The 15,806-nt window shown below is 38.6% G+C and overlaps 1 protein-coding gene across 2 annotated transcripts in view; it reads left to right on the plus strand.

The window, feature by feature from the left end:
* The window catches only part of PRKG1 (protein kinase cGMP-dependent 1), a 1,185,098-nt gene that overhangs the window by 746,531 nt on the left and 422,761 nt on the right, over positions 1-15,806 (plus strand). For both annotated transcript variants that reach the window (XM_067710145.1, XM_067710144.1), the window contains exon 4: positions 12,588-12,693. In XM_067710145.1, the coding sequence (XP_067566246.1) occupies positions 12,588-12,693 (106 nt within the window). The remainder of the gene's footprint in view (positions 1-12,587; positions 12,694-15,806) is intronic.

A 15,806-nucleotide genomic window follows, 5' to 3' on the forward strand; every position in this document is an offset into this window, starting at 1 on the left:
TTTGTTTTTTATTCTTCCTATTGATATAATGGAATTATTATAACTTGTTTTATCTAAGTATCATTTCAAAAAATTAGAATTATCTATGTGAAAGCACTCTGAAAACTATAAAACCCTGTTCAAATGACTTAAAGATTCCAGAGCTTAACCTCTTTTCTATATTATGCAGTGATTATGCCAGAGGCTTCTGGGGCTTCAGAGACCAGACTCGGTCTGGCTTGAGCAAAAATGTAACTTGATTGATCACATACTCAGAAAGGGGGAAAGGAGGATGAAGAATGGGTAGGTATGGGACCCTGGGATTGAATTCCTCAGCATGGTGGTTCTCCAAGGAAGAGACGCTGCCGGGGCAGGCACAGCAACACGCCCATGCAGGCTGAGTTTAGAAGTAACCCTGCTACATCTATTCCCATCTGTCTTCACCTCCTCTTAGCAAATATACATCCTTCAGTGGTGTGAGCAAATGACAGGCTGTGCTTGGTCTGCCATTATTTGCCGAAGGAGTTGGCACAGCTATTCTGACCAAAGGCAAATCATTAGGTGGTTAGTTTTCACTCTATCACCTTTATGCCTTCACAGTTGGTGCTGTTGTGTGAAAACGATGTTTAGTGCAAGAAAAGTGGATATATTTAATATGTTTAAGCAGAGAATCCTCTTTTCTAGAAGTCCAGATGTTTTTTCTCCAGAAGAAACCAGTGACTCTGTAAAATATAGAAGATACTGCTTTTTTCATCTGTAAAAATAAGAACTGTCAGTTTCTATATTGCATCATAGCACAACCAACCTCTGCATTCAGTTCAATTAAAGCTCATTTTTCTAATTGTTGTTGAATGATCAGTTGTCATTGCAACACTGCATCTTCCAGGCGACTAAAATCACAAGAAGGACAACGGCATTCTCTTTATATGCCAAAAGTAGACAATTTTTAAAATATAAAACAGCTGAGCTCACTTGACTTTCTTGATGTCCTCTACTTCATCTGCCAGTGGAGGACATGGGTTAGAGTACTCCCTTTCCTTAGGATTTTTTTCCCCAGAATTATGCCAAACGTAGAGAATTATATATAACTTACTACAGAAGAGATGGGCCAAAAATGGACATTTCTATTTCAAAGCCTACTAGTGCCTAGAAAATTGAAGTCATATTGCAGCTGTTTCTCTTAACCAGCTGGGTCATATACTTAATGGGACCGAGACAGAAGCATTGGTTTTCATATTTATGTGAGGACTTGAGAGGGATCATAAATTATGATGGCTGAGTCTAGCCTTAAGGTAACAATGAACTAAGGTGATGTAGAAGTATACAACGAAAATGGAAACTTCTAAAGCACATCAACAGGGAGCTCTTCAGGGAAGATACAACAGGAGGTTAATGGACATCTAATCTTAATGCTTCATTTTTTTCCCCTTGAGAAATGAGATTAATTAGGCATACATCAAATATATGGCTTCTGGCATAGAGACATGGTGTTTGCAGAAAGAGAAACGGTATGCTATAAGAACTGACTAGGAAACAGGAAACCCCTCCTTTGGGAGACAGAATTTTAATAACATTTCCAAGCTGAAGTCACGTAATTCAACTTGCAAGGAAAAGTTATTGGTATGACTTTGTAAAGATGTCTACTTGAATTTCAGCAAATAGGTAAGCATATGTTTCCAGCATCTTGGTGCAGTGTTTTGGGATGCAGCTCATCCAACTGACAAGAGGACTTACAGATGTAATACCCATTTCCTTAATGAGATTCGAGACTTAAAATCTGTTATGAACAGATGTGCTATGACACTTACCAGCCACGTGCTGATATTTTTTGAATTAGGCACACTGTTCAAAATATGCCAAACTGCAGGAAATTGTCACCATAATAGGGCTGCTAGCTAAAGCACCTCAGTAACTTGCCAGAGATTGAAGCTTATGATGGAGGTCCAAAATGTGCTATGTTTGGAGCCTCACTGATGTGATAGAGAGCCTCTGCGTACTGAAGGACTCATTGAAAATGAGTATCATTGAGGTGGAATGGCCACCCAGCCGCTGTGTCCTTTCTAAAGGATCACAAACCATCTGTTGAAGAATATTCTAGAATTTTTCAAAGATTTGATTTCAACTAAATTATATGAGGCCTGTTTATAATAGAATTAAGGAATACCTAAATGTGCCAGGCAGATATATATGTGAGTTATTCATTTAACAAACATTTACTGGTCGTTTTCTACATGCCAGTAACTGGAGACACACTGCACTGGGGATAAAAAGATGAACAAGACCCACTTTTTGCCCTCAAAGAGCTCTATGCTGCTGTAAGCCAGCTTCTTATCTTTGTTATCATATTAAGACACGCTGAGTCATTATCTTAATTTTCCTCTTAACCTTTAAGCCTTCCTAAACCTGTATGCAATTCACCAAGTAATGTTCTGTTTTATTATTCTGAGGTAGTGAACCAACCTCATGACTGCTGTAAACTTTTGGGATTTTTGGTTGGTTGGTTGGGTATTTTTTTTAACTCAATTCATTGCCGTTAGCCCACAGGTTAGTGTTTGTTTTCTGTGTGTTTATAAGGTGGAAACATCATTAAAGGACATCCTTGAGTGAAGAAGATTTGAGATGCCAGGTATCATGCTGAATATTTACGATGAGTCATTTCATTTGTATCTGAGAAGAATTTCATGAGGCATACTTTATTATCTCGGTTTCCTAAAATAGACTGATGAAAGCTTAAATTACTTGCCCAAGGCCACACAGCTCCTGTGTGGTTACAGGGAAGATACACAGGCCAGATCACTGGCTTTCATGCTGTAGCATGCTGTCTCATGCCTTTATGTCTTTTGTATTCCTGAGCCTTTCAATTTGTGCATAAAGCATTGACTGAGATGCCTTTTCCTTAACATTAACAAATGACATCACCTTTTTTCTAGACATTTGACTCTCACATAGGCCTGTAACGAAACCATCATCCTGTGTACAATGCCCCTTACAGGAGTATGTTACCTCAAAATAACTATCATTATGTATTCATTCATGTAGATCTATGACTCACTTCTCTCTGCATTGATCTCTTACCTAGTATAAAATCTTGTGGTTCAGTTACTCCTTTGAGGTGATCCAATTCAATTTTCCATCTGATATAGGAAGTCTTTCTCCACTATTTTACTAGGTGGTCTACTGGAGCATTTCCTGTGATGGGAAGTTTCTTAGGACAAGATTTAGCCATTGCTGCATTCCTTTTGTCTTTACATCAGTCTTAATCACCAATCCTGTCAGTTCTAATTACTGGCTTAGTTCTGTCCTTGACAAGTAGGAAGGAATTACTTCTTAATCCACCAGAAACATTATGGAGTGGATTGATTCAAATTTTGCTTGAGGTGGAATAATTAAGACTAATTAGCATAAGGTGGTATAATAAAGAAGTGAATATGTAAACAGGAAAAGTAAGGAAAGTTAGCGTTCAGCAGCAAGGAGGTACTTGAGAACAAGGTATGTATGTTATTTATCTTTGTATCACCAGTGCCTAATACAGTTCTGGGCACGTAGTAAGTTCTCAGATGTCTGAAGAATGTTTGTAATGTCTCCCAACTTTTGATTTCAGGCTAGCCCTTAATGCTACTATAAACAGTTTCATTGAATTAAAGTCTAATAAAGCCATCAAATCTTTTAGGACAGTTACTGAGTTTTCGCTTTCTCTTATCCAGAGTGAATATCCTGTTTCTTCTTTTTCGCAGATTGTTTTCCCCTTGTAACCTAGTCACTTATTTACCCTAAAACATTTGTTGAATCCTGTGAGGTATCACAGTACTCACAGTGGACCATGTATGGTACTGATATGATTGAGGTACATGAATAACTACAAAGCAAGCCAGAGTGATAAAAAACCACAAAGGAGGCAAAATCAGAAGGTTGTAGGAAAAAAATAGAGAAATTCTAGCTGGGGTGAACGGGAAAGTCTTCATGGAGAGAGTGGCTTTTAAACTGGGTCTTTGGCCTCTCCCGTTGCAGAGCACAGGCTCCGGACGCGCAGGCTCAGCGGCCATGGCTCACGGGCCCAGCCGCTCCACAGCATGTGGGATCTTCCTGGACCAGGGCACGAACTCGTGTCCACTGCATCGGCAGGCGGACTCTCAACCACTGTGCCACCAGGGAAGCCCCTGGGTCTTGAAGGGCTACTAGGATTGTCATGAGTAGAAGAAAATAATTGGAGCAAAGACCTGAAGGCAGAGAACGGAAGTGTGGATTTAGAAACCTGACAGTAGAATCATTTGATAAAATAAAAGGTCTGTGTAGAGGATTGTGAGAGATGAATTTTGAAAGGTACTTTAAACTGAATATGGATTAAATGCAAGGATGGAGAGGTGTTGCTTTATTTATTGGCAGTAGGGAGCCACTGAATATTTTGTGGGTAGAGTAACAGGATTAGAATAGTACTTTAGGAAGATCAGTCTTGTAGGACTGATTGGAGTAGTTTATCACTTTCTTAACTGTGTTTCTCTGTCAGTAGCTCAAAGTGATTATGTAATCTTTTCTTCACTAGACAACTCAGAGCACTTTGGTCTTCACGACTGTTATCTGGGGGTCTTTTGGCTCCTTCTTTCACTCTTGGTCCCTAATTTGTATCTAAGTTAGAGAGAAAGCCACTTACTTCCTAGAGGCTCATTCCCCCTTTCTTCCTGCTCTTTTTCCTGATATACTTGACATTTTCCTTCATGTCAGGGTTGTTTCAGATGACCTGAGGTTGATTCCTTTGCTTCTTTATCTCTCTCTCTTCATTTTTATACCCCTCCCTCCAACCACCAGCCCCCACTACCAGATTTACATAGAACTAGGTGTCTACAGGTTTCTAAATAATTGCACTTTGGTTTAATAGGTGTTTACAACAGCACACTTTATTGTCTTAACAAGGAGTGCCAGGAGAAAGACTGACACCTGGGAAGTCCCTGCTTCCATGGCCAGGTTTTGCATCCCCAGTCCCTGTTACTAATTAGCACTTAGTTTTGGGTGTTTATGGGCTTTGGCCAGCAAGAAGGGAGATGTGGTTAGAGTTCTGCATGAGTGGAGTTTGCTCTGGTACACTTGGCCCTCACATATATTTGTCTCTGCTGCCCTTGGTGGCTGCTGTCGGCTGGCCTCAGGATGGCTCACATGACTATAACTTTTAAAGATGACTTTTTGACAACACTGGGACTCCCCCTGCATTAAAACTGGAGCCTGTAGAATGAAGCACAATGCTTCTTGAGCTTTGTCACTGAAGGCCACTAAAGACAGAAGGTAGCTCCTGGTAACTCTGGAGGTTAGGAAGAGGGGTGTGCTAGGCATGCCATGGTGCTGAGAGCCAGGAGAGGGAGAGGTGGGGTAGAAGATGGTCACGAGGAACCTGCCTCAGGTACAAAATACTTTTGAAGTCTCCCATGGCTTTTAAACCTTAGGTAAAACTTGCAGCCCAAGCTTCTGTTTTAATTTCAAGAAATCTTCACCACCTCCGTTGTGGAAGTCACATTCCTATTCCTTTTGCTCCTGTGATATTCAGTGATGATGAGTAGGGTGGTGAAGTGGGTCAGAGAAAGAGGGTGAGGAAAGCAGATATCCTTAGCCCAATTTCAGAAGCATGCAAGAGAAAAAGAACCAGGCTTTGGAGTCAGAATGAAACTGAATCTTAGAATTATTATATGTGTGACCTGGGCAGCAACTTAGCTTCTCTGAGACTGAGTTTCCATATTTATAGGAAGGGGACAAGAATATCTCGTAGGATTATTATAGGATAAATAGATATAACAAAGTTCTTATGTTGTATAGTAAATGTTGAATAATGGTACCAAAATAATGCTCGTTGTTATTTGTGTACCTGTACAAAAATAAATTACCACCTATTTGGCCCTTTCAGTATTTTTAACATTTGAGAGTGAATTTAAATTTTAAAATCATCATGTTAATGTTTTAATATCTTCAGAAAGCTAGCACTTGGTCTTACCAGTTACATTGTTCAAAGTATGAAGTTGAGCAGAATTTAGAGAAACTATCAATCCTTTTGGCTTCCTTAAAGGGCAGCCCACTGTACCAACTCCTTTTAAATACATGCACATCATGACAATACTGATAAGTGATTTTTCTACTGTTAAGCTTATAATAATGATTATTCATATCTGCAATGTCCAACTTTATTTTATCTTTATTTTTGGCTGCGTTGGGTCTCCGTTGCTTCACACGGGCTTTCTCTAGTTGCGGCAAGCAAGGGCTACTCTTCGTTGCGGTGTGCGGGTTTCTCATTGCGGTGGCTTCTCTTGTTGTGGAGCATGGGCTCTAGGCACACGGGCTCAGTAGTTGTGGTACACGAGCTTAGTTGCTCTGCGGCCTGTGGGATCTTCCCGGACCAGGGATCAAACCCATGTCCCCTGCGTTGGCAGGCAGATTCTCAACCACTGCTCCACCAGCGAAGTCCTGCAATGTCCACCTTGACAATCTACCATCTTCATAGAATATATATCATTAAAGAGAGAACTTTTCTAGGCAAGAAAATTTAAAATATAACCCCCATACTAACAGTGACGCAGTCTGCACAGTGGAGATATCGATGCTCTCCAGATGCACTGTAAACAGCAAATGGCCTTTTCTAATTATGAAGCATTTGTCTCAACATTCCAGCAGTTGGAATTTGGCTTTAGGCAAACATATGCCTTAATAATGATGGGAAGCAATTGTGGGCTTCATGGACCCCCTAAACGTCTTTTGTAAGCCGATTCTGTAGCACTAAGTATCTGAGTTATCACAGATGATTCAAGCTTCAAGAAAATGGGGGGTGAGGTGGGGTGTAAAAATAAAGTTTCTGGAGTTCCTGGAGCATATAGTAAAGTACCTTATGGTATGAGTTGGAGCTCTTTTAATGTTGGAGGTGAAGTAGGAGAACAAGCTAATGACACCTGTCTTGTTCTTCCACCCACATCAAGCCGTCCAAAGCTTCTAGCTCATTCACACACAGATTAGATCAGCAGAAGCTGTGAGATGAGACCTACCTACTATCTGAGAATGTTCCCTGGAAAACGGGCCGACTTGGGGAAGAATAGGTCACTCTGGAATCCTTGTCAGAAAACTCAGTGTTTTGCTGCTAGGGAAAGACACTTGGAAAAGCTCAAATTGAAAACTCATCCTTTTCTAATAGAGATTATGAAGGTCTAGAGTAATTTTTCCAATGAAGTACAAGAATAGAGATTTTATTTGGACAGAATGTTTGACATACACACAAAATGCAATTTAGAAAATACCTGATGAGCTCTACTTTGTGCCATCCCAGGCACAAGAGAAGCATGCCAAGAAATTATATGAATATTGATATGCGGGGCTCAGTGTTAACCCTTTATTTGCTGAGCTGAGGAAATCCTTGGGAGTCCTGGGCAGAGGGCTGGGAATAGTCAGGGAACTTAGGGAAGTGGCTGTTTGTTAATAAGTAAACCATAATTACTTAGTAATTTTTATGTCCCTATGGATGCAGACCAGCTAAAGTATTACCTCTTCCCTTACCACTCTTCCTGTCTCCTTCCCTGAGGTAATCCTTTCTCCAGGATACTTAGAGCAGGGGCTCTTAATCTTAAGGACGCCGTGGACCTGTTTGTTACTCTGAAGCGTATGGATTCATCTAAGAATGTTTATAAAAGCATAAAAAATACACAGGATTACAAAGAACCATTTATATTGAGATACAATGATAAAACATTTAATAATTGTGATAAAATAACACATTAAACATGAGATCTAGAGCTCTAGTAACTACCATAAGTTCAAAATAATGATGAAGGTAAATGATATTTAAGATATCTGCAGCAAATGTAGGATGATATAAAAATAGCCATGGTTTCTATTGCTGACGAACCACTTACTGTGGGTTGTTGCCTATACGTATGGAAGAAATGCTAAATTTCAGTAACAGGGTAGTGAAAATAAAGATGTCCCACCTCACATTCACAAATCCTTTGTGTTTCATCCACAGACTGCTTGGGGCTCCATGGCTCCCAGGTGTCTCCATTCAAATTCCTGTAACAAATACCATAGACTGGTTGGCTTAAACAACGAACATTTATTTCTCAGAGTGTTGGAGGCTTAAGGTTCAGCATCAGGGTGCCAGTATGGTGGAGTTCTTGGTGAGGACCCTCTTCCTGATTATGTCCTCAAGCGGCCTTTTCTACGTGTGTGCGTGGTGGGAAGGAGGAGGGAGAATAAGAAGTGTGTATTGGTCTTCATCTCTTTTCTGGCACAGAGATCCTAAAATCCTTGGAATTTCCTAAGTGAGGAAAGCAACTGACCACAGGTCAGATTTGGCAAGGACGATAGTTTGTCGGCCTCTGTACTGGGTTGCAAGTTTCTTGAGGGCAAGAATCATCACCTTGTTTTCTGTCCCTTATATATAGCAACAGTGTCAACTAGATTGGAGTAAAATAAATATGGGCAGAATACTTACTTGAGTCTATAAGTGCTCTATACCTACACATGCTTTCTCGGTATTCTTCCAAAATTCAAATTGGGCAGCAGATGAATTCCCCAGTAGGAGAATTTAAGCCAAACCCAGATTTGTGGTTTCATAGTCTAGCACCATTTTATGGCTCATTCTTCTATAATCTGGGTGTCCCCTAAATGAAGGTCAACTTTTGCCTACAGTGAAGGTATTCTTAACGTACTCATCCACTTAGAGATCCCAGAGTAATGGTAACTTGTATCTTTTCCACAGAGTTCAATCTGGCCTTAACCTGAAAAAATGATAAATGTTTCCAATAGCGAATTTTAGATACATACTTGAACAAAAAGGAAAATCCCTTCCCAACCCTTTTTCTGCTTTACACTCTTCAGACTTACGTGTTCAACAACAGTAATCATTGTGAAAATCACAGGAATTTTATTTGTGAAGTGCTTATCCCCTACAGAGATTAATATACCACTTAATATCAAAGGTAAATGGATTTTTTTGAATGTTCTCTAAGTTATGGAAGCAACAGACATATACTCTAGCAGGCTGTTTAAGAAGCAAGATGTTAATCACGACTCCAATATAACCATACTTGTGACAACATTACAAGGTTATTATTAGTCATGCTTGCCCACCTGTAAAATGCTGACTTGACTAATATGCATATTGGCAGCATACAGAAAAGGTGTTGGCACCTTGCCCAAGGTCATGGACAAACTTGAAGTTTCATTAAGCCATATTGATTATCATGCAAAATATCGAACGCAGTTTTACTCAGACATTCCATTTACATGGGCTATTGAAATCAAGATAAAACAAAAATACTGAATTCTGTGAACTTAATTTCAGAGATCGTTTTTCTACACATGAATTATGATAGCTAATAAATTCCGTTTAGACATTTTAATGTAACCCTAGAGTCTGACTAGGCATATATATTTTCTGCAGGTGAACTTCATGTACACAAATTACATTAATTAACAATTATACCCAGTGTTTATCAAATAAAAAGCAAGTTTCTTGAGTTGGGGGAAGTTAGAGGAAACAAGACAGGGACTTTTCTCAGAGGGAATGTAGTACAAACTTATTTGAGGTAATGTAATATAGACATAGAGATAATTGACCATGTTGGTAACATGTGCAAAATGCCAGTAAATGACACAGAAAAAGCTATAGTTGTAAGACAAAAAGGTGGTTTATCAGGAGAGACAAGGGATGGAGCCTGGCCTTCAAGTGTGAGCTCAGACTAATAGTGCTGCAGGTAACTTAGTGCACACACACACACACACACACACACACGTGCACGCGCACACACACACACACACCTGCCAGGCCTCTGCTGTTACTCCCATTGTTGCCTTATTCACTAAGACCCTCCTCACTTCACTCCTGAATTACTGTGGCCTCTGCCTGGCACTCCTTACTCCTTGTCTGAACCTGTGCGCACAGTGTATCGGAACAGTTTTCCTCACACTGAGCTTTTATCATATTAACTACTGTGCCCTATGGTTTGTACAAAAAGTGTTACTTTGATAGCGCCAGTGTTGGTCTGTGTTCTGCTTGACTCCGGTGTTTCTGAATCCAGTGTGTCCCTCCTAGATTAGTCTTTCTCAGCTATCACTATGATATCTTTCGATTTTTGAGATTGTAATAGAAGCTTTTATATACTGTTACCAGGAGTATGCACTGTGATGTCTTTCTGCGGGGCAAAACCTTAAAATGTATATATGCTTTATTTCACCTTGACATTATGCTTTTAATCATGCCTTTGTGCATTTAAAAAATATGTATAATACAACTATTGTTGCTATTTTTAAAATAAAATTTGTTGGCATATCCTAATTGGTCCTTTGGAAGGAGGAGTGTCTATACTGGAAACACCTGGGAACCATTAAAAATGATGAATATAGAAAATACTTTTTTTTCTAGTAAGCATTTAATTTTTTTTGATATCCCCATGTTATATCCTTTAAAATTGTGGTTCTTTGTTTTGTTTTGTCTTTTTAAGATCTCTAGTAGCTTTCTGTTGTTCATCAAATTAATCCTTGCTTCCTATGCCTTGCCTGGCTTCCAGGGCCCTGCATCAACCTACTCTCAAATTGTGTAGCAACCTTATAGAAATCTCAACCACTGCAGTCTGTTTTATCCCTGACTGGACTCCCACAGCCCAAACTCACTTCCAGCTGTGCTCTTGTTTATGTACTTTCCCCACTTGACTACCCTTTGTGTCTCTCTCCTCGTTCAACTCCTATCACTTTTTTAAAATAAATTTATTTATTTTATTTATTTATTTTTGGCTGCATTGGGTCTTTGTTGCGGCTTTCTCTAGTTGCAGCGAGCGGGGGCTACTCTTCGTTGCGGTGCACAGGCTTCTCATTGTGGTGGCTTCTCATTGTTATGGCTTCTCTTGTTGTGGAGCACGGGCTCTAGGCGCACAGGCTTCAGTAGTTGTGGCATGTGGGCTCAGTAGTTGTAGCTCACAGGCTCTAGAGCACAGGCTCAGTAGTTGTGGCACACAGGCTTAGTTTCTACATGGCATGTGGGATCTTCCCGGACCAGGGATTGAACCCGTGTCCCCTGCATTGGCAGGCGGATTCTTAACCACTGCACCACCAGGGAAGTCCCGTTTCATTTTTAAGGGTCTACTTCTTATAAATCTTGTCCTGATTTTCTCAGTCCTTCGTGGCTATATCATCCAGTTCTATGGTTCGTCTCAAGTAAACAGGTGTCCTGGAAAGCAGCCTGGATTCAACAGAGGAACTAGAATGTGACTGGAGAATACCTGTGAGATGAGCATTGTTTTCTGCTGAAGGTTGATTTTTGAAGGCTATTTGGAATGGAGCCATGCACACGCCGGTCCTTGCTGCTTTGTTCTTTTTCTGCTTAACTGACCATCTTTGTTCTCCAGTAAAGAGCTGGCCAAGGGAGAAGTCATGTTTTCTTTTTTAGCTTCAAACAATTTTGCAAGGAAAAATTAGGTAAAGTTCAAAGATAAAGGTTTGCTCTAGAGTGCAATATTCCTTTTGTCATCTTTTTCATCTGTTCCTCTGTGGATTACTTCTAGCATCCTCCTGCAAGGCACATACATGGCCTGATTACTCGGGCATTTTCTCCTCTCTCTTATGCCCAAATCTTGATCTATTGCATTCACTGGGCTTAGTCTGAGAACCGAAGAAGAGAAAACTGCATTCGTCCATTTTTGTGTTTGGATCACTAGACTATACCTCAGCCCCATTCACTGGTCCTGCTCAAACCCCTGCACAGCCCTTCTCTACCCCATACTCCATGGGTACTATATATGAATTGTCTTTTTGTAGCTCATGTGCTAACTTAAAATATTTCTATTATGAAAATTTGCAAACATACAAATAGAGAGCATAGTAAAACATGCTTCTTGAATACCCACCACACAGATTCCATTACCAACATTTTTAGTGTACTCTTTTAAAACCCTAGTTTATCTTAATATTTTGTTCTCTTACGCTATAACATCTGTCTTTCTAAAACTTGTCCTTTAGTCATGTGCTTAATAGATCGAATAGTGATCTCTTCTGTGGTATTCAGTTTCAATACTTAATTATTCATTGTCAAAGACAGTGGTATGTGAGAGAAATTAAAATTAAACAGCTAATATATTGATAACTTCATAGGGTAACTTTGGGCACAGGTTACAATTTAATTGTAATTATCATTTCTATTCTATTAAGTTAACCCCTAAACCTGAAAACTAAATTTTCACCTATATTTTTAAAAATTAAAATATGATCGATCATGTGAGTCATTAACCCCATTCTGGTTACTTACCAGGGAGTGTTATTTCTTGTGAACGTCTCTTATTCTTCTTCCGATTTCCTTTGTATATAGTCTTGAAATTACTAAATACTTTCAATGTGTTCTTAGACCGTCTCATCCCTTAAGGACCTAAGAGCAACAGGAATCTTCCTTATAGACATTAATACTAGTATTGAAAATTATGAACTACATTTTGTCTGCAAGAATACTTCCTAACTAAATAGGATAGCATTATGATATTAGCTTTAAACCAAGGTTAATCACTTTTATTCCACTGAATAACTCCTTGCTTTTGCACATTATAATTCACTGTTGAAATTCTTTAATTTTTTTTCCTATTTTTTTTTTTCTTTTTCTGCAGCTCTTGTAAATGTGAAACTCTGGGCCATTGATCGACAATGTTTTCAAACAATAATGATGAGGACAGGACTCATCAAGCATACCGAGTATATGGAATTTTTAAGAAGGTAGGATGCTTTCTTTTCTCCTGAGAGTGTTTTATTGTCTTTTCAACCTTCCTCTGAAACGCAGCCTGGGAAACACTTTTTGCCTTTATCTCAGTCTTATTAGCCTACAAATTTGTGGAAGTACAAGACTTTGCACTGGCTTCTTTCTGTTTCTGCTGCCAAATTTCATGATAGGTGGTTAAGTCAGAACTTCAGAGTTTCATCCAACATCCTCTCGTAGAGGAGAGCAGCATAGAGGAGAGAAGCAAGTGAGCATTTGCAGGAACAATGACAACAAAAAGGATATTGAGTCCATCTCTAACTGTTGATCAATTAATATATTTACCTCTTCTAAAGCAACCCACAGTATAAGACTGAATCATCTCTGTGTGAGGTTCTATATTAAAGATCAGATGACTAAGATGAAAGTTCCAAGAAGAAGTTTATTATCCTTTAATCCTGAATTTAATTTCCCAAATTAAATTCATTTTATGTTGCAGTTCTGAGGTATCAAAAGCTTTTCTTTTCCTGATATTATATATTATGATAATAACTCAGTATACCATAGGAATTGGAAAAAAACGCCAGCTTTCGTTTCTTAGGAATATACTGATAGTCACTGAAATTCATTTGTCTCTAGGCTTATTTTATTTTAAAGAGTATATATTATCATTAAAAAGAATATTGACAACTTTGACTTTTTTTGAAAAAGTTATTTTGTATAATTTTTCTTTTGGAACAGAACCATCACTAAATAGTGATGTACAGAGTATGTGAGCTAAATGGGAGTGCAACACCAATTAAGAGTTCATTTTTGAGAGCTAGAATGTTAAACTGGCCTTTTTATTTTATATTTTTGGTGAAGAAATTGTTTAAATGGAGTCAAAAAATCATATTTTGTGTCAGTGATAGAAAAATCTTAATGGATATCTCTTGAATTTTCTTAAAGGCAATTTTGCTGTTCCTTACTTGGGTATTTCTTTTGGTTAACTTATTGTTTCTGATTACATTTTTTATTTCCACATAATTTTTTCTTTATTCCTGGTAAAAGGACAATAAAAATTCAAATATGACATCAGGTGAGACCTATTAAAAAAATTACTCTATTGTTAAGGTGTTGGTTTTTTTACTAAAGGTGATTGAATGAAACAGAAGTGGAAATGTGAATTTCTTCTGTTTGAAGATTAGTATAGTTTGCGAGGAAATTAAATTATTCAGGTGCCATCTGTGTATGTTATATATGTATATATATGTTGATATGTGTGCTGATACATAGATGTGTGTATGTGAATGGAGACAGAGATAAGAGTGAATGTTCATTTTTAAGCCTTTATTAAAGTACAAGTTACTGATTTCTTGTGATGCAGCCCTGACAGAGAAAGATCCCAATTGGTAATCAGTGAAATGCTTGTCTGTGGGACAGAGTTAACTATTTGTCTTACATACCTAAGAGCTGGGTATTTATGGTGCTGGTTTCAGCTTCCATAAGTTAGTTTTCATAAGGAAACGGAATGAGTGCCAATGCTGTCTTCCATGGCTCCAACAAAAACTCTTTATTAGAGGCACAATTTCAGGAAATTGTAGATGTCTCTGTGTGTGTGTGTGTGTAATTGATCCTGGATATACTTTTATTTTTGTATTCTCAGAGATGCCCAAATTTATCATCTATTTTGACAATTCAAACCTTAAACAATAAAAGTTGGTTCTCTTAGATTGCGTAAACATTTCTTGTTGGTCAGCTTAGAGCAAGTGGAGTTTAACTGATTTACTAAAAGAGACAGGCACTGACTTTGATGTCACTCTTCATCTGGCCACTCTGTAAAACATCAGGTCCACATCATTTGTGTATATAGTAGTGGGCTGGGAGTCCAGAAAGGTGACAAATGACCACTGTTGCCTGGGGCCAGCTTTAATCTTCCTAAATTATTACTGTGACCAGCTGGTTCTCTTTCTACAATGCTCATAGTTCCTGTTGAATTAGTTACAGCATCATTAGCTGGGTATTCAAGGTCCTCCCACAGCCAATGGCTGCCTGCTTTTTCAGCCAGATTTCTTCTCACCCCAGGCAAACCAAATGATTCCATGTGCCCAAGCAGACCTTGTGCTTTTATATAGCACACTGCCTCTGTTGCCTTTTCCCCCACTGTCAATGTTTAAGTCTCTCTCTTCTTTTTATATTCAACTAAAAGCTGCCCTTTCCACAGATACTGATGGTTCTACTGGGAAGCAATCTCTCTCTTCTCTGGAGCTTCATTTCTACCATGTGTGTTATTTTCTACTTTATTATAATCTCACTGCTAAACTTATCTCTACTTTTAAACTACAGACTTTTCGGGACTAGAGCTATTTCTTAAGCATCTTGGTATTCTTCTTTGGCACACAGCTTACCACTTTGTAGACAGGCAATTTACAGGACAGTAAGTGTGGGATGAGTACGTAATTTGAAGTGCCCACTGGAAAATAAAATTCAGGACTCCTTTTGCAAAAATTGTGAAAAATTTCAAGACACTGGTGGCATAGTATGAAACCAAGTCTAGTGATCTTCTAATCTTGGGCCCTGTGCTATTATACTTGTGAAACTAAGAGTGAGTAATCATTCCTCCTTCACTTTCCCAGGTTAATACTTTCTGCCATTTATTTTGCAAGGCTGTTGGAATGACATAATATTCCCCAAGGAAATGTAGACCTTGTCAAAAACTAAGATGACCAAAATTAAACTTTTCTACCATAACTTCAGAATTTTTTATTTCCCTGTTTATTGTTGATTTTAAAATTCTGCTTCCCACTCTTACATTACGTAAAAGCTTTAAAAGTTTATATAGTTAAGTCAGCCAACTTTTTACTTTATGGTTTCATGTTTAGAAAGACTTACTTTATCATAAAAACATAGACTTAATACTTAAATCCTCTGTAGCAGCCTGTGTGTGTGCACGTGCGCTTGTGTGTATGCGCGTGGCGGGGTGTTTTTCTCTAATATGCTTGCTAAAAACTTTCATCTGAATTTTTCTACTATAGATACATATTCTTCATAGTTTGTTAAGGATTTAAGCAATGTGACACAATCAGAAAAATTAAAACTCTAGCAGATGGTATTAGAAATCATCAGAATTCTTCACAGTGAGGGTCTCTGGTAC

This window comes from Pseudorca crassidens, chromosome 16, assembly GCF_039906515.1.
Source record: "Pseudorca crassidens isolate mPseCra1 chromosome 16, mPseCra1.hap1, whole genome shotgun sequence".
In the NCBI taxonomy this organism is placed as follows: Eukaryota; Metazoa; Chordata; class Mammalia; order Artiodactyla; family Delphinidae; genus Pseudorca; species Pseudorca crassidens.